Source organism: Micromonas pusilla (assembly GCF_000151265.4).
Source record: "Micromonas pusilla CCMP1545 genomic scaffold MICPUCscaffold_3, whole genome shotgun sequence".
NCBI classification, from domain to species: domain Eukaryota; kingdom Viridiplantae; phylum Chlorophyta; class Mamiellophyceae; order Mamiellales; family Mamiellaceae; genus Micromonas; species Micromonas pusilla.
The window spans coordinates 843,518-863,204 of NW_003315884.1; the positions used below are offsets into that span (position 1 = coordinate 843,518).

The window sequence follows — 19,687 nt, forward strand, 5'->3', positions numbered from 1 at the left end:
TCATTATTTCTAGCTGTATCAATATTACATCAGGGCTATTCCCCGACGCTGAGATATCATACGATGACGCTACAGGCTCACGACGACCGACGGAACTTGTTCATCAGCGCGTTGATGCCGCCGTCGTCTTGTTCTTCGCCGCCGCCGCCGCTCGACGGATTAAACTCCGGCTTCCCCGGGTCCTGCGTCGCGCGCGGAAGCCCGCTCCCGCCTTTCTTCTTCTTCTTGCTCTTTTTCCCGCCGCCGCCGTTGTTCGACAGCGTCCCCACCTTCATCTTGGACGGCTTATCTTTCGACTCCACCGCTTCGAACGGAGCTTTGATCGTGTTCTTCCCGACTTGAATCGAGAGCGCGCCGCCACTCGCGTCCACGACGGTGCCGCTCTTCCCTTTGTTCACGCCGCCGACGATCTTCACGACATCGCCGATCGTGAACCCGCCCTCGTCGTCGTCGAAGTCGAAATCGAACCCGCCGCCGTAGCTCGTCGTCGCGGGCGCGGGGACGCGCGCGTTCGACCGTCCGCCGCCGCCGAGGAGCGCGTTGACCCGCCTCGCCGCCTGCGTCCCGCCGAGCGACCGCGCCTTCGCGGGCGGACGCTTCGGTTTCGGCGCGTCGGCGTTCATTTGGAGATCCTCCGCGTTCACGGTGAGCTTCATGATTCCCGCCTGGACGGTGACCGACGTCCCGGACGTCCCGATCACCTTACCCGCCATCCCCGTGGCGACGACGACGACGTCGGCGCCGACGTCTGGAATCCACCCGCTCGGCGTGACCGGCGCGGCCGCGGCCGCGGCGGCGCCGGCGCCGGCGGCCGCCGCGCGCTTAGCCGCCGCCTCCGCGGCGGCGGCGGCGGCGAAGTCCATCGCGCCCGTTTTCATCGTGTCCGCGCGTCGCTCCCGAGCCGCCGCGGACGCCTTCTCGCGCGCCTCCGCCGCGAGCGCCGCGCGTCGTTCCCTCGCCAATCGCGCGATACCCGCGGCGATCTTGACGTCCGTCGCCTCCTCCGCAGCCTTGACCTTCGCCGCGGCGGCGGCGATCCTGGGAATCGCCCTGCGCGTCTCCGCGAGCAACCGCCGCGCGGTCGCGATGTCCTCGTCCGCGCCCCGACGCGCGATTTCGAGCGCGGAAATCGTGCTCTCGAGCGTGACGCGTCCCTCCCCGAGCATCGATCGCGCGTCGTCCACGACGTCGGGCTCCAACCCGAACCGCTCCGCGATCTGCAACGCCCTCGAGCGCCCGGGGACGCCCCACAGCAGGCGATACGTCGGCGCGAGCAGGGCTTCGTCGAACTCCACCGCGGCGTTTTCAAACACGCCCCCGGGGTGCTCGTACTTTAACGCTTTCAACTCCCCGTGGTGCGTCGTCGCGAGCGTCAGCCCGGCGGCGTTCGCGCTGTTTCCCCCGGCGACACCGGCGAGGCGTTCGAGAAGCGCCGCGCCGATCGCAGACCCCTCCGCGGGCGACGTCCCGGTCCCGACTTCGTCCATGAGCACGAGCGACGTGGGCGAAGCGGCGGATAAAATCGCGCGTTGCTTCGCGAGCCGCGCGCTAAACGTGCTCAGCGACGTCATCAAGTCCTGCGAGTCCCCGATGTCCACGAGCACGGAGTCGAACCACGGCAGCTTCGCGGTCTCCGCGGGGATGAAAAGTCCGGCGCGGGCCATGAGCGCGGCGAGGCCGACGGCTTTCATCGCCGCGGTCTTACCGCCGGTGTTCGGGCCGGTGATGACGACGCAGCGCGCGTTCAAGGGCACGAACACGTCCACGGGGACGGGGCCTTTGATCTTCACGACGCCCGGTCGGTTCGGGTCGTTCCTCGCGAGCCGGCCGCCGAGGAGGAGGTCGTCGTCGTACGAGTCGAACGCGCCGGCGGTGGACGCGGCGGTGTTCTTTCGTTTCCGCGCCGCCTCCGCGGCGGCTTTCCTCGCCGCCGCGCGTTGCGCTTTGATCGCCTGCGCCGCGAGCACGGGCTGCCTCAACCCGGCGAGCTCGACGAGGAGCTCGCGCTCTTGCCCGTTACCGTCGTCGTCGTCGTCGTCGTCGTCGTCGTCGTCGTCGTCGTCGTCGTCGTCGCCGTCGTCGTCCGCGACCATCGCGCCGTTCACGCCGACGCCGTCGCCCGGTCTCAGCGTCGGAAACATTGCGCTCCGCTCCGCCGCCGCCGCCGCGGCTTTCGCTTCGTTCGCCTCGTCCTCGTCCACGCTTCCGCTGAACCCGCCGCCGTACGCGTTAAACCCTCCCGGCGGTAGCACGAACGTCGGTCGTATCGCGTTCAAAGCCGCAGCCTGCCTCGCTTTCGCGGCTACGACGTCCAGACGCGTCACGACGTCGAGCGCGGCGAGTAAATCCACGCACACGGCGGCGACTTCGTACGTCAGCCGTCTCCTGACCGCGTCGATCGCGGTCTCCTCCGCGGCGTTCGCCTGCGCGAGCGTGCCGTTCAAGAGCACCACGGAGGGCGGCTCCACGAGCACGAGCGCGCCGCCCGCGGCGACGCCGACGACGAGCGCCCCCGGCGGCGCCTTGTCCACGGCGAGCACCATCCGGCCTTGGTGCGACACCGTGGACCCTCCGAACGACTGCAGCGCCCGGCGCAGCTTGCTCTCCGCGGCCGATTTCTGCGACCGCGCGCGTCGAAGTTCCGGCGACGCGCCGTCCTTGAACCCGCCTTGGTCGTCCACGCACGCGCGTATCGCGTCCGCGACTTCGCCGTGCGCGATCGTCGTCGACGTCAACAGTCGCAGCGGTTCCAACTCCGGCGGCGGCGCGCCGTTCACTTTCACCCCTTCCACGGATTTGGTCAGGCGCTTCACCGCGGCGATAAACGACATCATCGCCGCGAGCTCGTCCCCGCCCAGGGACGCGTACTTCTCCGATTTGTACAGCGCCCTTCGAACCTCCGCGCTGAGGATGCCGCCAAAGTCCAGGGACACGCCGTGATGGCTCTCCATCGCGACCGCCGCGGAGGTCTCGTCCAGGAGCGCCTCGGACGCCCACGGCCCTTCGGACGGGAGCGGCAGCGTCCGGCACGCCTCCTGGCCGAGCGCCGTGGACGCGTACCCGGCGAGGTGCTCGCAGAGCTCGTGCCATCCGCACGCGACGAGGCTCTCTCGAGACAAGTCGGCGCTCGAGATGTCGGGCGGCGTCGTGGACGTCGCGACGGAGGCGACGCGCGCGGTGGACGCGCGTCGCGCCGCGCGGCTCGAGGAAGACGCGCGTCGCGCCGCGCGATCGCCATCGCGGCGGGCGCACGGCGGAGGCCGTGCAGGGCCAGCCGCGGCGGTGCACGCGCCGGGCGCGGCCATCTCTGCCCGTCGTCGCGTCCGAGCGAAACTGGAAGGAGTCCACGTGTCGTCCGTGGATGACGCCGCGAGCCGACCGATCAGTCGATCGGCAAGGTCGATCGGCACTCGGTCGAGTTCATCGAGAAAGCGCGCGTCAGCGACTATCATACAACTACACGCGCAATCCAAAAAAGGGGCGAATGAAGAATCGCGCGCCACGATTCGTTCATTGATTCCCGCGCGCTCGCGCCCTGGCGCGATGTACAAAAACGTCGCGTCGATCGTCAAACCCCCGCCGCCGCCCCCGATGCACAAGGTGTTCGTGTACGGCACCCTCAAGCGCGGGTTCCACAACAACCGCCTGCTGCTCGAGAAGAACGCGGTGTACGTGGGAAAAGCGAAAACGCTGCGAGAGACGCGCCTCGTCGTGGACAAGCGATACGGGATCCCGTATCTCATCGACAGCAGCACGGACAGCGCGGACACGACGTACGCGGGCGGCGGCGGGCACGGGCACAGGGAGGTCGTCGCCGGGGAGCTCTGGGAGGTGGACGGCGACACGCTCGCCGAGCTGGACTTACTCGAGGCGACCGCGGAGGGAATGTACGTTCGCAAAGAGATGGAGATCGTCTTCGTGAAGGAGAAGCTCGACGAGTACACCCCGGGGAAGTCGGAGATTTTGATCGCGTGGGGGTACGTCGCCGGGCCGGCGTCGCTCGCCGCGGGGATAGGGACGACGCACTCGAACGACGTCACCGTCGGGGAGTACACGCAGTGGGTGCATCGGTCGACGTACGTCCCGAAGAGCAAACGCGCGGACGGGAGCCTCGGAAAAAATTTGGGGAGCGCGGGGCCATCCGCGCCGCCGTCGACGATCGCCTGAGATGAACTCACGAGGAGGCGGGCGCGAGCGAGGGGAAACGGACGGTGCGGCACGTGTACTGTACCACGGGGGGAATCGGGAACACGATACGCGCGGCGTGAGGGGTTCATGTATAGATGCTAACCGCTCGCGGCGGCGGCGTTGTAAATGAATGATTGACTGGCTACCGCTAAAGAAGACCCGGCGTCTACGTCTCCGCTAATCACGTCCGGAACGAAAACTCCTCCTCGTCCTCCTCCTCGTCCTCCTCGTCGTCGTCGTCGCTCCCTCCCACGTGGGTGTCTAACACCCCCACCTTGCACCGCTCGAGCATGAACTCGCCGTTCACCCACCGGTGGAACTTGTCGAACAGCGCGGTGCAATCCTCCCCGAGCGCCTTCTTCAGGATCTTCCTCCCGCCCGGGTGAAAGTCCAGGTACGGCGAGAGGTGGTACACCTTCCCTCGGAGCACCGTCCACCCGTCCTCCTCCGTGCGATGTGTCTTCACTTCCTCCATGGATATCTTCCTCTTGCGCGACGCGCCGTTTAAACCCGCGATGTCCGGGTGCGTCTTCGCGAGCCGCATCCACGACATCTGGCTGAACCCGGGCGCGAGCTGGATCTTCTTCGGCGCGCCGTCGCCGCCGTCCGCCGCCGCGCTCTTGCTCTGCGTCCCCGCGGACGCGGGCGCGTCCTCGTCTCCGTTCAGGCGCGACACGCCGCCGCCGGACGCGGACGTCACCGTCGCGTTCGCGAGGAGCCCGCCGTACTTCTTCGGCGGGTCGCTCATCTCCGCGTCGCGTCGCGAGAACTGACGAGCGTCGCGTCGCGTCGCGTCGATTTCGATTTCGCGAAAAATACTCTAACCTACCGCTGCTACGTCATCATCATAACTCTATCGACCCGCCCGCCGCCCTCGCCGCCAACTCCTCCTCCTGCTTCTTCTTCAAGGCTTGGAGCTCCTTCTTCCGAGCCTTCCCCGGCTTCTCGTGCGCTTTCGCGAACGCTTCTTTCTTCGCCTTCTCGCGCGCGATCGCCGTTTTGTACGGCGGCTCCGTCGGCGGCGCGATCGGGGCTAACGGGACGTACGGCTTATGCCCGACTCTCCCGCCACCGTCCTCGCCCTCCTCGCCGTCGTCCAAGCTCAACTTGCTCTCGAAGTCCAAGTCGTAGTTCATGTCCGCGTCGTACCCGTTAAGGTCCCCGCACGCCACGAACGGGACGACGCACTCGTCCGGCCACGACATCAACCCCAAGTCGACGTCGTCCGCGAGCAACCCGCGCGCGCGCTCCTCTAATATCACCCTCAAGTTTTTCGGGTCGAACCCCTCCGGGGGGCGGAAGTCTTGACACACCACGAACGCCTCCACGCTCGAGTTCCGGCTGCTCTTCGGCTTGGCGCACGTGACTTGCGTGAAGAACATCTTCAGCTGGGCGTAGAGCAACGCGACGTCCTTCCCGCGAAACACTTTCGCGATGTACGTCCCTCCCGGGCGCAGGATGTGCGCGCACACGGCCAGACCGGCGAGGATGAGCTGCGCTTGCATGAACTCGTCCATGTCGTGCAGTCCGGTCACGTCCGGGGCGCCGTCGCTGACGATGAGGTCCGCGAGCTTGCCTTCGAAGTGCGTCAGGACTTCGTTCACCTTGGCGAGCGAGGTTATGTCGCCCTGGATCTGCACGACGCCCTCGATGGGCGCCATGGGTTGGAGGTCGATGGCGACGATCTTAGGCATGTCCTCCGCCGCCGTCCCCGCGTCGCGCGCGGGGATCCACAGCCGCCGCGAGATGACCTGGCTCCACGAACCGGGAGCCGCGCACAGATCGACGACGTGCTTCACGTCTTTGAAGACGTCGAAGCTGTCGTCGATCTGCAGGAGCTTGAACGCGGACCGCGCGCGCCATCCTTCCTCTTTCGCCTTGCGGTAGTAGATGTCGCGCTTGTCTTTGCTGCTCTTCCCCATGGCGACGGCGCGGTGGAACCGGGCGCGCGGGGGGAGTGCGACGTGCACTGGCGCCGCGGTCGCGCGACGAAGCGCTGTTACCCTCCGTCCGGTGCGGCGTTGCGTTGGTTGAGAAAACGGCGGCGCCGCTTGTAAAATTTCCTGTTTCACGACAGATGGCGGCGTCGCGTCGGGCGGATCACAATCAAGCGCGCGTGGCTCAAGGGGAGCGAGGCTCGATCCGCGCGCGATGCGCAAGAAAGTGGACTCGCGCATACGAACCCTCGTCGAGAATGGCGTCAAGCTCAACGAGCGAACGCTGTTCGTCGTCGTCGGCGACCGCGGGCGCGAGCAGGTCGTGAATCTGCACTACATGCTCAGCAAGGCGGTCGTGAAGTCGAGACCGAACGTCCTGTGGTGCTACAAGAAGGAGCTCTACCTCTCCTCGCACAAGAAGAAGCGCGTGAAGCAGATCAAGAAAATGGTGTCGAGAGGGCTGATGGACCCGGAGAACGAGGACCCGTTCTCGCTGTTCGTCGCGAGCACGGACATCAAGTACACGTACTACGCGGACACGCAAAAGGTTCTGGGAAACACGTACGGCATGGCGGTGCTGCAAGACTTCGAAGCGCTGACGCCAAACTTGCTCGCGCGCACCGTGGAGACGGTCGAGGGCGGTGGCATCATCGTGTTACTCCTTAGCAACTTGGAGTCGCTGTCGCAGCTGTACACGCTCACGATGGACGTGCACTCGCGGTTCCGAACAGAGTCGCATCAAAACGTCGTCGCGCGATTCAACGAGCGGTTCATCCTGTCGTTAGGGCACTGCCAGACGTGCATCATGATGGACGACGAGTTAAATATCCTGCCGATATCCACGCACGTCCGGGATATTCAACCCGTCGGCGGGGACGTCGAAGCCGGCGCTGAGGCAGAGGACTTGACGGACCTGAAGCGATCCCTCGCGGACACCGAACCCGCGGGGCCGCTCGTCTCCGCGTGCAAAACCTTGGACCAAGCGAAAGCGGTCGTGACGTTTCTCGACGCCGCGAGCGAGAAGACGCTTCGGAGCACTGTCGCGCTGACCGCCGCGCGCGGGCGAGGAAAGTCCGCGGCGATGGGCATCGCCGTCGCGGGCGCGATCGGCATGGGGTACGCGAACGTGTTCGTCACGTCGCCGTCGCCGGAAAACTTGAAGACGTTTTTTCAATTCGTCTTGAAGGGCTTCGACGCGCTGGGGTACAAAGAGCACCTGGACTACGACATCGTCGAGAGCTCGAACCCGGCGTTCGGGAGGGCGATCGTCAGGGTAAACGTCACCAGGGTGCACCGGCAGACGATCCAGTACATACTTCCGCAGCATCACGAGCGCGCGGCGACGGCGGAGCTGCTCGTCATCGACGAAGCCGCGGCGATTCCGCTGCCGGTGGTTCAGAAACTGTTGGGTCCGTACCTCGTGTTCCTGTGCTCGACCGTGAACGGGTACGAGGGCACAGGGCGCGCGCTGTCGCTGAAGCTGATCAGCAACTTGCGCAGGGAGTCCGCCACCGCGGCGGCGCCGGGGAAGGACGGCGGCGGCGGCGGCGGCGGCGGCGGACGGATGCTCAGAGAAGTCCAGCTCGCGGAGCCGATTCGGTATTCGTTCGGCGATCGCATCGAGGCGTGGTTGAACAACTTGCTGTGTTTAGACGCCGCGGACGCCACGCCGCCGCTCATCGGCGCGCTACCGCCGCCGTCCGCGTGCGAGATGTTCGAAGTCAACCGCGACACGCTGTTCAGCGCGCACAAGGCGTCGGAGACGTTCTTAAAACGCATGATGTCGCTGTACATCGCGAGTCATTACAAGAACACGCCGAACGATTTACAGCTCATGGCGGACGCGCCCGCGCACAGGCTGTTCGTGTTGCTCGCCCCGATCGTGAAGGACGCGAACGCGCTGCCGGAGATATTGTGCGTCGTGCAAGTCGCGCTCGAGGGCGCCATCACGCGCGCGTCCGCGTCCGCGACGCTCGCGGCCGGTCACGCGCCGCAGGGAGACCTTGTGCCGTGGACGGTGGCGACGCAGTTTCAAGACCCGGAATTTCCGTCGCTCAACGGCGCGAGGATCGTGCGCATCGCGACGCACCCGGACCTTCCGAGGCAAGGGTACGGCAGCCGCGCGCTCTCGCTTTTGCACGCGTTCTACGAAGGGAAGCTCACGGATCTCTTCGAGGCGGACGAGTTGCCGTCGGACGAGGCGCGAGGCACGAGCGACGTGACGCGGCAGGAGGGCGGGTTGTTGAAAGAAGTGCTCAAGCCGCGCAGCGCGCTGCCGCCGCTGTTGGCGTCCTTGGGGGAGAAAAAGCCGGAGAAGGTGCACTGGATCGGCTCCGCGTTTGGTATAACACAAGGCCTGCACAATTTCTGGAGCAAGGCGGGGTACAAGCCGGTGTATCTGAGACAGACGAAGAGCGAGGTCACGGGCGAACACTCCGCGATCGTGATTCGCGCGATTGAAAACGACGACGACGACGACGACGGCCCCGCGGCCGCGCCGAAGTGGCTCCAAGCCTTCAACGCGGACTTCCGTCAGCGGTTCACGAGTTTACTAGGCGGACCGTTCCGGGACATGCCCCCGGGGCTCGCGCTCGGGGTGCTCGCGCCGAGGGTGGACTTCAGCGACGCCGAGAAAGAAAACGGATGCGACGTCTCCGTCGTGCGGCGCGCGGATGGCGAAAAGATCACCGCGCACGATCTGAAAAGGATCGAGAAGTACTCGCAGTCTCTCGTGGATCATCACCTCGTCGCGGACCTGATACCGCCGCTCGCGAGGGCTTTTTTCGCGGGGAACGTCCCGGCGTCGATGTCGTACGCGCAGACCGCGATTCTGTTGTGCCTCGGTCTGCAGCACAAGGACGTGGACGACGCCGCCGCCGCGCTCGGTCTCCCGGTGAATCAGATCATGGCGTTGTTTAACAAGCTCGTGAGGAAGATGCACAACGCGATACGCGCGGGCAAAGAGCGGGAGATCGAGGATGCGATGCCGAGGGAGACTATCATGCCGGAGCTCAACCCGCACGCGGTGAGCTTGGACGAGGATTTGGAAGACGGGTGCGCGCTCGGCGTTTGTTTCGCTCGCTCGTTTTTTCTTTCTTTTCCTTTTTTCGAGTCGACGGCGAACGGAAGTGATGGATACAACCAAGGACTATGTCTCCAGAAACGGCTTCGCGGGCGCCACCGTGTATTCGGGGTTATAAGTCCGCGAAGCCTCGGACCGTGATGGTTTCCTATGCTCAACAGGACTGATCCGTTCGATGTCGCTCGACTCGACCGCGCTCGCGTGCGATTTACGTTTCCCTCGCTTCGCCGCTCACGCCGCTCTTTTCTTTTCTTTTACCCACCCAGAGCCGCGAAAGTCACGGAAGCGATGCGACTGAAACAAAAGCAGCTCCTCGAGGTGCGTCCCCGACCCGAATACACGCCCGACACGACTTTTACCCTCCCCGTCGGAACGGCGATGACGACTGGTTGTCAACCAGGTAGCTGACTCATCCAACGTGATTAAAAATCACACCGCTGCGTTCTTTCCGAGCCGTTCTCGGCGGGGTATCTCTGGTTTCTTTCGCTCGCGCGTCGACGCTCTCGTCCACATTTCACGAACACACGCGCGACGTACTCGCAGGAGACTGGCTTGGAACGATACGCGATCGAGGGCGACGTCGGTGATTGGGGCGACGCGTTGAAGGGCGGGAAGACGCCGTCGTCGGGGTTACTCAGCGTGAAGCGGAAGCCCGGTTCGGGGAAGGACGACGAGCGGACGCCGAGCAAGAGCGCGAAGAAGGAGGGGAAGAAGGATAAGAAGGACCGAACCCCGGGGAGCCATAAGTCGCACAAGTCCGGCGGCAGCGGGAAGAAGAGCAAGCACAGATAGAGAGAACTTAGACGTTCTGAGAATAGCGAGAACACGGGAGCGTTTTCATCACTGAGACAACTGCGTCACTCCCCCTTCCCCTCCCTGCGCCGCTCTCCACCGCGCCTCGATCCCGTCCATGTGCGCCATCCCAACGACCGCGACCGTCCGACCGGGGCACTTATGAAGCAGCCCGTTCGTCATCATCTCGTCTCGTTCGTCCACCATCGCCACGGCGACTTTCGGAAAGTCCGTTCGCAAATGCCGCGTGACTTCCGCGACCGCTCGCCGCGTTTTCATCATCTCCACCGCAGCCTGAGGGTCGTTCCAGTCAATCTTACTGAACCGCTCCGCGAGGTCGGGCGGCATGTGGTCCGTCGGGATGGTGCCGCCCGAAAACATCGCGCGGAGGAAGTCAGACATCGTCAAGGCCTCCCGCAGGCGGCGGATGGTGACTTCCTGATCCCTGTCTCCCATCACGAGCTTCGCGCCGATCTTCTCCGCTTCCTCGATCGCGACCTTGAACTCTAACCCAGGGTCGAGGCCGTACGTCCTGAACGCCTGGTAAATAGATTTCAAACCCGCGCCGAGGACCTTTTCGGCGACGTCCCCGGGAGCCCTGCGGAAGGAGACGTCAGCGTCATGTTCTAGTAGATCAGGAGATGTAACAACGAAGAGGAGAAGAGAAGCGACGCACCCTAACACGCGAAGGAACTCTTTCACTTTATCCTCCACGCCGCCGCCGGGAGCGCTCGCGCCGTCATCTTGAAGCATCGACCGGCGGATCGACGCCGCTCGCTTCTCGCACAGCTCCACGAACACGGTGTCTGGCCTGACCGCCTGTATCACGTCCCTGACTTCCTCGGCGGACTTCTTCGAGACGTGCGCGGTCCCTATGAGGTAGACCTCGTTCCCGGTTCGAAGGTCTCGGAGGTAGGACATCGTCCCGGGGAGGTTGGTCGTAGACGTGCTGGACGCGCGCCATCGCTGGAGCACGGGACGCAGCGCGCGCCTCGCCACCGCCGCGGCCATCGCGTCGCTCGAAGTGATGTCTCGATCTACCAAACTTTTTGTTTGTACGAAGGTGTTGTTCACACTCACAACGCCAACTGCCTATGATATGTACTACCCGTTCGCCGGGTCAACTGTCTACAACTACCTAGAACCGTCGACATCCATCACGCCGCCGGTCGCGTCGACGCTCGTGCCGCCACCGCCGCCGCCTAAGAACAGATGCTCGATGGCGTCGTTCGGTTTCAACCGTTCGCTCGGGGACCACGTCAACGCGCGCTCGACGAAGTCGTAAAATAACGCCACCTCGGTGAGGTTTTCGATCGATCTTCTTCGCGCGTGGTGCCCTCCGGGCGCCGCGCGTCCGTCTGTGCCCCGCGCGTCGCTCTCGTCGTCGTCGCGGATCCCGAGCTCGTGGAGGGACAGCATCGCCGCCTCCGCGGCGGACGTCGACGTCGCGGCGCCTCTCGCGTCCGCGCCGGAGCTCCTCTCGCGGTTTAAACTCTCCCCGCGCCAGCTGTCGTACTCTTTCGCGACCGCGATGATCGTCGAGCGCAGCGGCTTGGACCCGGGGACGGGGCACTCGCCGATTTCGCGGTCGATCATGACCGGAAAGTGCACGGCGCGTTTCTCCGGCGGCGCGCGGCTCGCCATCTCGCTCGGGACGGACCCGAGCGCTTCGGAAATTTTCCACAGCTGGTCTCGCTCGTCCTTCCCCGGGAACAGCGGCTTGCCCCCGTGCATCTCGACCATGATGCACCCCAGACTCCACACGTCGACCGCGCAGCCGTACGGAAGCCCTAATATCACCTCTGGGGCGCGGTAGAACCGCGACTGGACGTACGTGTTGTCGTCCGTCTCCCCGGCCCAACCGCTGCTTCCGAAATCGATGAGCTTGATCGCGCTTCGATCGACGCCGCACAGCAGGACGTTCTCCGGCTTCAAGTCGCAGTGCACGACGCCGTGCGATCGGAGATACGCCAGCGCGGACACGAGCTGCTTCGTGAACTTTCGTATCAGCCCCAAGGACACGCCGTGGAACTTCGTCGACTGCAGGACGTTATACAGCGAATGCGACAAGAGCTCGAAGACGAGGCACCGATACGCGGGCAACGCCGCGTCGGACGACGCGCCTTTCTCGCCGCCCTCCTCCTTGTCTACCCTCCCGACGTGCGTGAACGAATCCAACAGAGAAACGACGCACGGGTGCCCGACGTTTTTCCCTTCGCCCTCGCCTCGGCCGCCGCCGCCGCCGCCGAGGACTCGCAACACTTCGATCTCTCGTTTCGCGTGCGAGTCAAAGTCGTGTCCTTTCTTTATGATCTTCATCGCGACGCGGACGTCGTTCACCATGTCGTACGCGACGATGACGAACCCGAACGCGCCTCGGCCGACGACGCGACCGACGACGTACCGGTCGTGTAAGATATCCCGCGGGTCCGTCGGGCCTTTCCAACCCACGCTCGTGGACGTCGTGAGCTCGAGCGCGCTTCGAAACGCGCTCGGTGGCGACGGCGACATCGATTTGGGCTTGCCCCCCGACCCCGAGGTCCTCCCTGAGCGACCTTCGACCGACCGACGCAACGCCGCCGAGCCGCCGCCGCCGCCGAGGGAGTCGGCTCTTCTTTCCGTCTTGCGCGTGTCGAAGTACTTCCGGTTGATCCGTTTGTACACGTCGATCAGGTGCACGGTCGTGAGCTTACGCAGCGGTACGTCGGCGAGCTGCGGGCGGTTTGGAAGGAGGAGGGAGTGCGGCGGCGTCGGTCGCGGCGGCGTCGGAGAGGGATCGAACGAATGATTGGAAACGAAAAGACAGGCCAGGCCGCGTCGGAGTTTTTTCGCCCGCGTCCGCGGATTTGGTCGGTAACGGCAGCGGGTCGAGTCGAGCGCGCGTGGACGCGTCGCCGTCGCAACCGCCCGCGCACCTGAAGGTCGCTCACGCCCGCGTATCCCCCTCGGACGCCGCGCTCGAGCGGCGGCGGGCGTTCCTCGCGAGAACTCCCGGGCGGCGTCCACATGCCCGCGTCCCTCGGAGCAGCCGCGCGGGAACTCTCGTCGACGTCGTCCGTCTCCGCGAGCGCGCCCGCGGCCGCGTCCATGGGGTCCGGCGGTGGGCTCGACGGCGTGGGGGTTTGAGCCTCTTTCCCGTCGCGCGAGGACGGCAGCGTATCCTCCCTCATCGTCTGCAGCGGCGACGGCGGCGACGGCGGCGACGCGTCCATCTCGTCGCGTCTCGAACGGCTACAACGACACGAATGCTCCAAAAAAAGTGCGGTTACGAAACGCGCGCCGCGGTCGCGCGTGCCATCGCGCGCGGAGGTTCGACGCGCGCGTATCGCGATGTGGCGAGGTACTGTACGCGAGCGCGCGATACCGCAATCTCCCGCGCGCGCGACAGCCGCGCGTCTTCTTATGACGCGGGAGCTCTCGCGAAGGAAAAGGCCGCGTCACCTTTTTCGCGCGTTCAGTTCTAAAAAACAGGGAGGGGTTCACTGCTGCCTTTCGCGCTGTAATTCGGGTCGGTTTTTTGTGCCGATGCGTGGGGGCTTTCCGGCGTTCTTATTGGCTGGCGCGCGCTGCCTTCGCGCTGCCTTGAGCGGCGAGGCAGCGCGAAGGCAGCGCGACGGGCAGCGCGCGAGGCAGCGCGCGGTCACGCGGTCACCAGTCACGCGGGCAGCGCGCGGGCAGCGCGACGGGCAGCGCGAAAACAGCGCAAAAAGAAAAACGGGCAGCGGTCAAGCAGCGCGCTCCAGCCTATCAAATCGCCGGAAAGCCCCCACGCATCGGCACAGAAAACCCGCTCAAATTACAGCGCGAAAGGCAGCAGTGAACCCCTCCCTAAAAACGCGTGATGAGATATCGCGCGTGATGCTCTCGTCGCCACAGCATCCTACCCGTCGTCGTCGCCGGCGCCGACGCGCGTCGCGTCCACGTCCACGTACCCGAACCGCTTCGCGAACGCGTCTATGAGCCGCCACTCCACCTCCATCGCGCTCGGCGCCCCCCCCTCCCTCCCGCCCTCCACCTCGTCGCGCAGCGTCGTCACGCCCTTCCCTCTCAGCCCGCACGGCACGATGGCGTCGAACCACCGCAAGTCGACGTCGCGGTTGAACGCGAACCCGTGCGACGCGACCCCTCGCGATATCTGCACCCCCACGGCGCCGAGCTTCTTCCCTCTCGCCCACACCCCCGTCATCTCCGGTACCCTCCCCGTCGCTCGCACGCCGAAACTCGCCGCGGCGTCGATCATGACGTCCTCTAACCCCTCCACGTACGCGCGCGCGCCGAGCTCGGACGCGCGGAGATCCACCACCGGGTAGACGACGTGTTGCCCCGGGCCGTGGAACGTGACGTCGCCGCCGCGTCGCGCCTTGTGCACGGTCGCGCCGAGGGACGCGAGGGTTTCGACGTCGGTCAGGATGTTGTGCTCCGTCGGGCGCTTGCCCATGGTGTACACCGGCGAGTGCTGCGAAGGAGGGACGAGGGGTGAGGGAGACGTCACGAGACGTTCGTCGGCTACTAGGGTTGGTTGGACGGACGCGCGACGCGAGACGCGCGCGGTGGGTGCGGCGCGTCGAAGGTCGCGACGACAAGCGCACCTGCAGCACGAGGAGCGTGTCCGGCGCCATCCCCGCGCGGCGGGCGTTCGCGAACGATTCCTGCGACGCGTGCGAACGACGCGGGGGGGTCAGAATTGGGTGGCGGACGTCGAGACGCGGCGACGGGAGCGATTCGTGAATTCGCTTTGTTCGTGCCGACTCCGCGCGCGTTCGAAGGCGGCGCGGAGGACGGCGACGGAGCGAGGGCGCACCTGGAGCGCGAGGCCGCGTTCGTACGCGACGAGATGGTCGTATATTCGCACCGCGAGCCGCCGGCGCGTCATCGCGCTCGGTGACGCGCGCGCGACGCCCGCGGTGGGCGCCGCGAAAATGGTGCTGACGAGGACTTCTCGCTGACTTCTCGCCGCGTGCTTCGACCTGCTTCGAAGAGACCTGACGCTGACGTCGCTCGAAGAAGGTCGCGACTCGCGGGAGCATTAATGTCGCGCGCGTCGGCTGTGCCCCGCTGCCCGTTGCTCGCGGCCCCGCCGCGGGCGTCCGCGGCGTCGTGCCGCTGCGGCACGCCGCCGACGCCATGGCGCGCGCGATCCCCCCCGGGACCGCGCGCGCGCGACGTCGCCGCCGCGGCGAGCGCGGACGCGACGGTCGACGACGGATCGAAATCGGCATCCGCGGAGGACGAAAAGCCCGCGAAATCCGTCGTGTTCGTCTCGTTCCTCTGGCCGGAGTCGTCCTCCTCCGCCGCGGGCGTTCGCACGTGCGCGCTCGTGAGAGATTTCAAGTCAAGGGGCTGGCGCGTGCACTTCGTCGCGTGCGCGAAGCGGAACTCCCACGCGGACGCGCTCGAGGCGGAGGGGATCGGCGTTTCCGAGATCTTACCGAATCGCGGCGCCGACTTCGAGGACGTCCTCGCGACGACCGCCCCCTCGGTCGTGATCTTCGATCGCTTCATGGCCGAGGAGGCGTTCTCGTTCCGCGTCAGAGCGGCGTGCCCGAACGCCGCGCGCGTGCTTGACATGCAAGACCTGCACTCGCTGCGGTACGCGCGTCATCACGCGATGAAGGAAGCGATCCGTTTTAACAGAGAGAAGGATGCTGAGAAAGAGAAAGACGCGGCGACGGCGGACGCGGCGGCGGCGGACGCGGCGGCGGACGACGACGACGACGACGACGACGACGACGACGACGACGACGACGACGACGACGACGACGCGCGGGTGAATCCGATCCTCGCCGCGATGTCCGCGATCCCGAACGCGCGGGACGAGTGTTTGAACCGCGAGCTCGCGGCGGTGCAACGGAGCGACCTCACGCTCGTGTGCTCGATGGTCGAGCGACGGCTCATGCTGGACACGTACAGAGTGCCGCCGGAGAAGCTCGAGCTCGCGTCGTTTTTCTGCGAGAGCAATCACTGCGAGATGCGACGGAACGGCGAGGATCTGCCGCCGATCATGCCGCCGCCGCCGCTGCCGCCGACGACGCCGGGGTTCGACGCGCGCGACGGGTTCACGACGATCGGGACGTTTCACCACAAGCCGAACGTCGACTCGGTGCGGTGGCTCGCGGAGGCTATTTGGCCTCTGATTCGCGCCGAGCTCCCGACGGCGACGATGCGAGTCTACGGCTCGTACCCCACGGAGGCGATCAGACAGCTTCACAAGCCGGAGTGCGGTTTTCTCGTCGAAGGGTTCGCCCCCACGATCGAGGGCGTCATGGACACGTCGCGCGTCCTCCTCGCGCCGCTGCGGTTCGGCGCCGGGGTGAAGGGAAAAATCGTCGACGCGTGGACGCGAGGCCTCCCCGTCGTCACCACGCCCGTCGGCGCGGAAGGGACGGTGCCGGGGATGTCGCTGATGTGGCCGGAAGGGCTGTGGGAGGATCGCACCGGGGTGTGGGGGGGCAAGTGGCGGTCCATCACCGCGGAGGACTTCGCGGCGGACGCGATTGAGCTTCACGAGAACAGAGAGGCGTGGGACGACGCGAGGATCGATTGCTCGGCGATGATCGACCGGCTGTTCCCGGCGGAGAGGAACTTGGCGACGGTGCGCCGCGCGATCGACGAGCTGTTCGAAGGCGAGGGGGGTCTGGAGGCGCGGCGAGGGCAGGATTACTTCGCCGCGTCGCTGTGGCATCACACCGCGAGGAGCACGGAGTATTTCAGTCGGTGGATCGAGATGAAGGAGACGGGGAAAGACACGAGCGCGCACGGACCGGAAGGGGTGTTCCTCGAGGGGCAGACGAGAGAGGACGACACGGAAGCGTAACAGATTCGATCGCGTCTATTCGTATTCGTATCGCCGTTCTAGTCGCGGCGTCGCTAAGTTCAATCCGCCTCGTCGTCGGCGTCGCGCCGCTCGAGTGGCGGCAGGTCGTCTTACCTCAGTATTCCTACCTCGTCGTCGTCGAACGCCGAACGCCGATCGTCGTCTTCGTCGTCTTCGTCTTCTACGACCACCTCTCCATCGTCCTCATCGTCCTCCTCCTCGTCCTCCTCCTCCTCCTCGTCCTTTCCGACGGGATGGCGGCACATCGGGCACGTCGGATTCCCGTGCAACCAACTCTCTAAGCACTCGAGGTGAAACGCGTGCCCGCACGTCAGCGTGCACACGACGGTGCCCACTTCCTCGACCTGGCACAGACATATGCTGCACACGAGCTCCTCCGGGGTCCGGTTCTCGAACCCGGGAATCGCGTGCGCGCCCGCCGCGGGAATCGTCTCGCACATCGACGTCAACGCGTTCGTCGGCAGCCGCGCTTCGAACGCGCGCATCGCGTCGTCCACGGCGCGATAGCTGTTCGACATCCGCGCCTCGGACTGCTGCAGCATGATCGCCGCGAGACGGACGCCTTCGTTCGTCTGCGACGGCGGGAGGTCGCTCACGTGCAGAGATCGCCACAGCAGGACGTGCTGCATGTGCATCTGCGCCGTCATCGCCTCGTGCATGTCGTGCCGCGTGCCGTACTTTTCTTTGTACGCCTCGACGCGTTCGTCTTTGTCCTCCCGCGATTCGAACGTCGTCGTTCGCAAGACGAGCGTCCGTTCGCGCATGTCGCAGCACTCGCGCTCGACGCGCGTCATCAACGTCTGCAACACGTGCCACCACGCGAGCTCGGACTTGTTCTTGCTCAGTTTTAGGAGCCTGCGGAACACGGCGCTGTAGCCTTCGTTCAGGGCGTAGACGTCGTCATCGTCGCCGCCGTCGCCGTCGCCTTCTCCTTCGCCGTCGTCGATCCGCGCCCTGGCTCGTCCGCGCCGGCTCGAGCCGTGCGGGCGCGCGTGCCGCCGCCGTCGCCCGTTTTCATCCTCAGAGTCGCTCGCGTCTTCGTCCGAGGACGCGCTTCGCGCGGAGTTCGACGTGTCCGATTCCGTCTCCGACGTGTCCGTCGTGTCGTCATCCACGAGCGGCGGCGGTTCCTCGTCCGAGGACGCCCCCCCCGGGAGCGACTCGTCGGACTCGTCTATGCTGCTGACCTCGCTCACTAACGATGGTACGTCGCTGTCCGCGTCGGAGTCGCTGACGTCCTCCAACGCCGGCGGCGGCGACGACGGCGACGGCTCGTCCGAGTCTTCCGTCGCGGAGTCGACTTCGATCGGGTGCGTCTGGAGCTCCTCATCCTCCTCCGCGGGCGTCGACGGGGCGACGTTCTCGCTCGTGGGCTGCCCCGACGATCGCAGCGCGAGCCTCGAGGTCGCGCGCGTCACCGCGCGCTCGGTCAACAGCTGGTTCACGACCCTGTCGGTCGCGCTCGCCTCGGGCTCGTCCATCTCCGCCTCGGGCTTCGCCTCGGGCTCGGGCTCGGGCTCGGGCTCGGGCTCGGGCTCGGGCTCGGGTTCGGGTTCGGGCTCAAACGGCGACCGTTGAATCGACGCGAGCATCCGCTCCGTCAACGGCGGCGTCTCGAGCAGCCCAGTCTCGAGGTATAAACGCTTCATCGCGCTGCGGCACGTCGACGTCATCGGCGCGTTTTGCTTGATCGTCTCCAACGCTCGAAACGTCTCCGGCAAAACCTCGTCCGCGATTTTCCACCGCGCGAGCCTCGATATCCGCTGCCTCACCGCCGCCGTAAACTTCCCGGTGATCGCGTCCGGCGTCGCCGGACGCAGCGAGAACGTGTGCGACGCCGTCCTGTTGTGCTCGAAATTCTCCCCCGGCGCTTCGGACTGACCGACGCTCCCCTCGATGGCGCCGTCCTCGCGGAGATGCCCCTCGCACCGCGTCTCCGCGTCCGAGAAGGACAACGGCAGGCGCGCGCGTCCGTCCTCGCCCGTCTCCTCCTCGCCAATCTTCAGCGCGCACAGCTGCTCGTCGCCGTGCGCGGCGTGCGAGATGGTCCACGTCGCCGCGATCGGGTTCCAGTCGATGACTTGAAACACGTATTTGGCGCCGCCGACGCCGCCGTTTTCCCCAGGGATGCAAATCTCACCGAGCCACAGCCGGCCGGGGCGGAACCACGCCCGAAGGCCTTCGCGCGCGCTCGCGGGGACGCCGTCCGGGTTCGGGAGCGGGCTCCCGCCGCGCTCGAGCGCTTCCGCTTTCGCGGCTCTGCGACGACGCGACGACGAGGGTGGTGGGACGTTCGTTCGTTCGTTCGTTCGACGGGTGAGTTCAGTCGTTCGCGGAAGGTCGTTACTGTACCGGGGAGAGCGGGGGTAGGGATCTGACCGACGCGCGGCGCGAGGACGCGACGCTCGAGGCGCCCATCGCGGGGACGGAGACGCGAGGGCGAGCACGCACTGTATGTTCGCGATGTGCACGTCCAGCTTCTTCCGGAACGCCTCCGTGGACAAGCCCGAGCCCGCGCTCAGGTCGACGCCGAGTACGGACTGCAGCAGCGAGCTCATCGTCTCCTCTCGGTCGCGCCCCGACGAGACGCCGCGCGCTGATCTGATGACCGGCGATGGACGCGCGCGAGGGCGCTTCCCTCCTCTCCGACGCGACGCGCCGCCTCGCCGGGGTCGTGTGAACGACGCGCGAGAGGATAAACGTTCGGTGGCGCGCGCGCGCGCCCGGGTGCGCCCCGCTCGCGTCCGCCGCGGTGGCGCGGTCGTGCTCTGCTCTCGTCCTGTCGCGCGGTTTTCCCGCGGCGCGACGCGGCGCCCGACCGCGAATCGGTCGGTCGGCGGATGGGGGACGGCC

General features: G+C 66.1%; 11 protein-coding genes across 11 annotated transcripts; 3 read left to right on the plus strand and 8 right to left on the minus strand.

Moving 5' to 3' along the window:
• Window positions 1-77: 77 nt before the first annotated feature.
• On the minus strand, window positions 78-3,305 carry MICPUCDRAFT_46707 (uncharacterized protein; the record flags this gene model as incomplete). The annotated part of the gene is made up of 1 exon (XM_003057240.1): window positions 78-3,305. The coding sequence occupies one exon, from the start codon at window positions 3,303-3,305 to the stop codon at window positions 78-80; it is 3,228 nt and encodes a 1,075-aa protein (XP_003057286.1).
• Window positions 3,306-3,539: 234 nt separating this feature from the next.
• MICPUCDRAFT_46708 (uncharacterized protein) lies at window positions 3,540-4,283 on the plus strand (the record flags this gene model as incomplete). Its single annotated transcript, XM_003056787.1, has 1 exon — window positions 3,540-4,283. A coding segment is annotated over one exon (633 nt), but the record flags the coding sequence as incomplete, so codon positions are not given.
• A 164-nt stretch (window positions 4,284-4,447) lies between these two features.
• On the minus strand, window positions 4,448-4,771 carry MICPUCDRAFT_7497 (uncharacterized protein; the record flags this gene model as incomplete). Its single annotated transcript, XM_003057241.1, has 1 exon — window positions 4,448-4,771. A coding segment is annotated over one exon (324 nt), but the record flags the coding sequence as incomplete, so codon positions are not given.
• Window positions 4,772-5,033: 262 nt separating this feature from the next.
• MICPUCDRAFT_14938 (uncharacterized protein) lies at window positions 5,034-6,110 on the minus strand (the record flags this gene model as incomplete). The annotated part of the gene is made up of 2 exons (XM_003057242.1): window positions 5,034-5,250; window positions 5,296-6,110. 2 exons carry the CDS (start codon window positions 6,108-6,110, stop codon window positions 5,034-5,036), a joined length of 1,032 nt encoding a protein of 343 aa, XP_003057288.1.
• A 195-nt stretch (window positions 6,111-6,305) lies between these two features.
• MICPUCDRAFT_56289 (uncharacterized protein) lies at window positions 6,306-9,615 on the plus strand (the record flags this gene model as incomplete). Its single annotated transcript, XM_003056788.1, has 2 exons — window positions 6,306-9,179; window positions 9,474-9,615. Exons 1-2 carry the CDS (start codon window positions 6,340-6,342, stop codon window positions 9,613-9,615), a joined length of 2,982 nt encoding a protein of 993 aa, XP_003056834.1. The 5' UTR covers window positions 6,306-6,339.
• Window positions 9,616-10,047: 432 nt separating this feature from the next.
• On the minus strand, window positions 10,048-10,920 carry MICPUCDRAFT_14923 (uncharacterized protein; the record flags this gene model as incomplete). The annotated part of the gene is made up of 2 exons (XM_003057243.1): window positions 10,048-10,572; window positions 10,672-10,920. The coding sequence occupies 2 exons, from the start codon at window positions 10,918-10,920 to the stop codon at window positions 10,048-10,050; spliced, it is 774 nt and encodes a 257-aa protein (XP_003057289.1).
• A 738-nt stretch (window positions 10,921-11,658) lies between these two features.
• MICPUCDRAFT_8718 (uncharacterized protein) lies at window positions 11,659-12,087 on the minus strand (the record flags this gene model as incomplete). Its single annotated transcript, XM_003057244.1, has 1 exon — window positions 11,659-12,087. A coding segment is annotated over one exon (429 nt), but the record flags the coding sequence as incomplete, so codon positions are not given.
• Window positions 12,088-13,879: 1,792 nt separating this feature from the next.
• MICPUCDRAFT_46710 (uncharacterized protein) lies at window positions 13,880-14,618 on the minus strand (the record flags this gene model as incomplete). Its single annotated transcript, XM_003057245.1, has 2 exons — window positions 13,880-14,455; window positions 14,589-14,618. 2 exons carry the CDS (start codon window positions 14,616-14,618, stop codon window positions 13,880-13,882), a joined length of 606 nt encoding a protein of 201 aa, XP_003057291.1.
• A 623-nt stretch (window positions 14,619-15,241) lies between these two features.
• MICPUCDRAFT_10566 (glycosyltransferase family 4 protein) lies at window positions 15,242-16,729 on the plus strand (the record flags this gene model as incomplete). Its single annotated transcript, XM_003056789.1, has 4 exons — window positions 15,242-15,596; window positions 15,660-15,766; window positions 15,818-16,384; window positions 16,427-16,729. Coding segments are annotated over 4 exons (1,332 nt in total), but the record flags the coding sequence as incomplete, so codon positions are not given.
• Window positions 16,730-16,811: 82 nt separating this feature from the next.
• Window positions 16,812-18,080, minus strand: MICPUCDRAFT_25704 (uncharacterized protein). Its single transcript, XM_003057246.1, has one exon. The coding sequence runs from the start codon at window positions 17,626-17,628 to the stop codon at window positions 16,924-16,926; it is 705 nt and encodes a 234-aa protein (XP_003057292.1). The 5' UTR covers window positions 17,629-18,080; the 3' UTR covers window positions 16,812-16,923.
• Window positions 18,081-18,275: 195 nt separating this feature from the next.
• Window positions 18,276-19,392, minus strand: MICPUCDRAFT_62287 (uncharacterized protein; the record flags this gene model as incomplete). The annotated part of the gene is given in 2 exon segments (XM_003057247.1): window positions 18,276-18,408; window positions 18,410-19,392. Coding segments are annotated over 2 exon segments (1,116 nt in total).
• Window positions 19,393-19,687: the final 295 nt, after the last annotated feature.

Bases quoted from the DNA above. Each gene is read 5' to 3' on its own strand.
- MICPUCDRAFT_25704 (XM_003057246.1), bottom strand. From the start codon at position 17,628: ATGACGCGCGTCGAGCGCGAGTGCTGCGACATGCGCGAACGGACGCTC.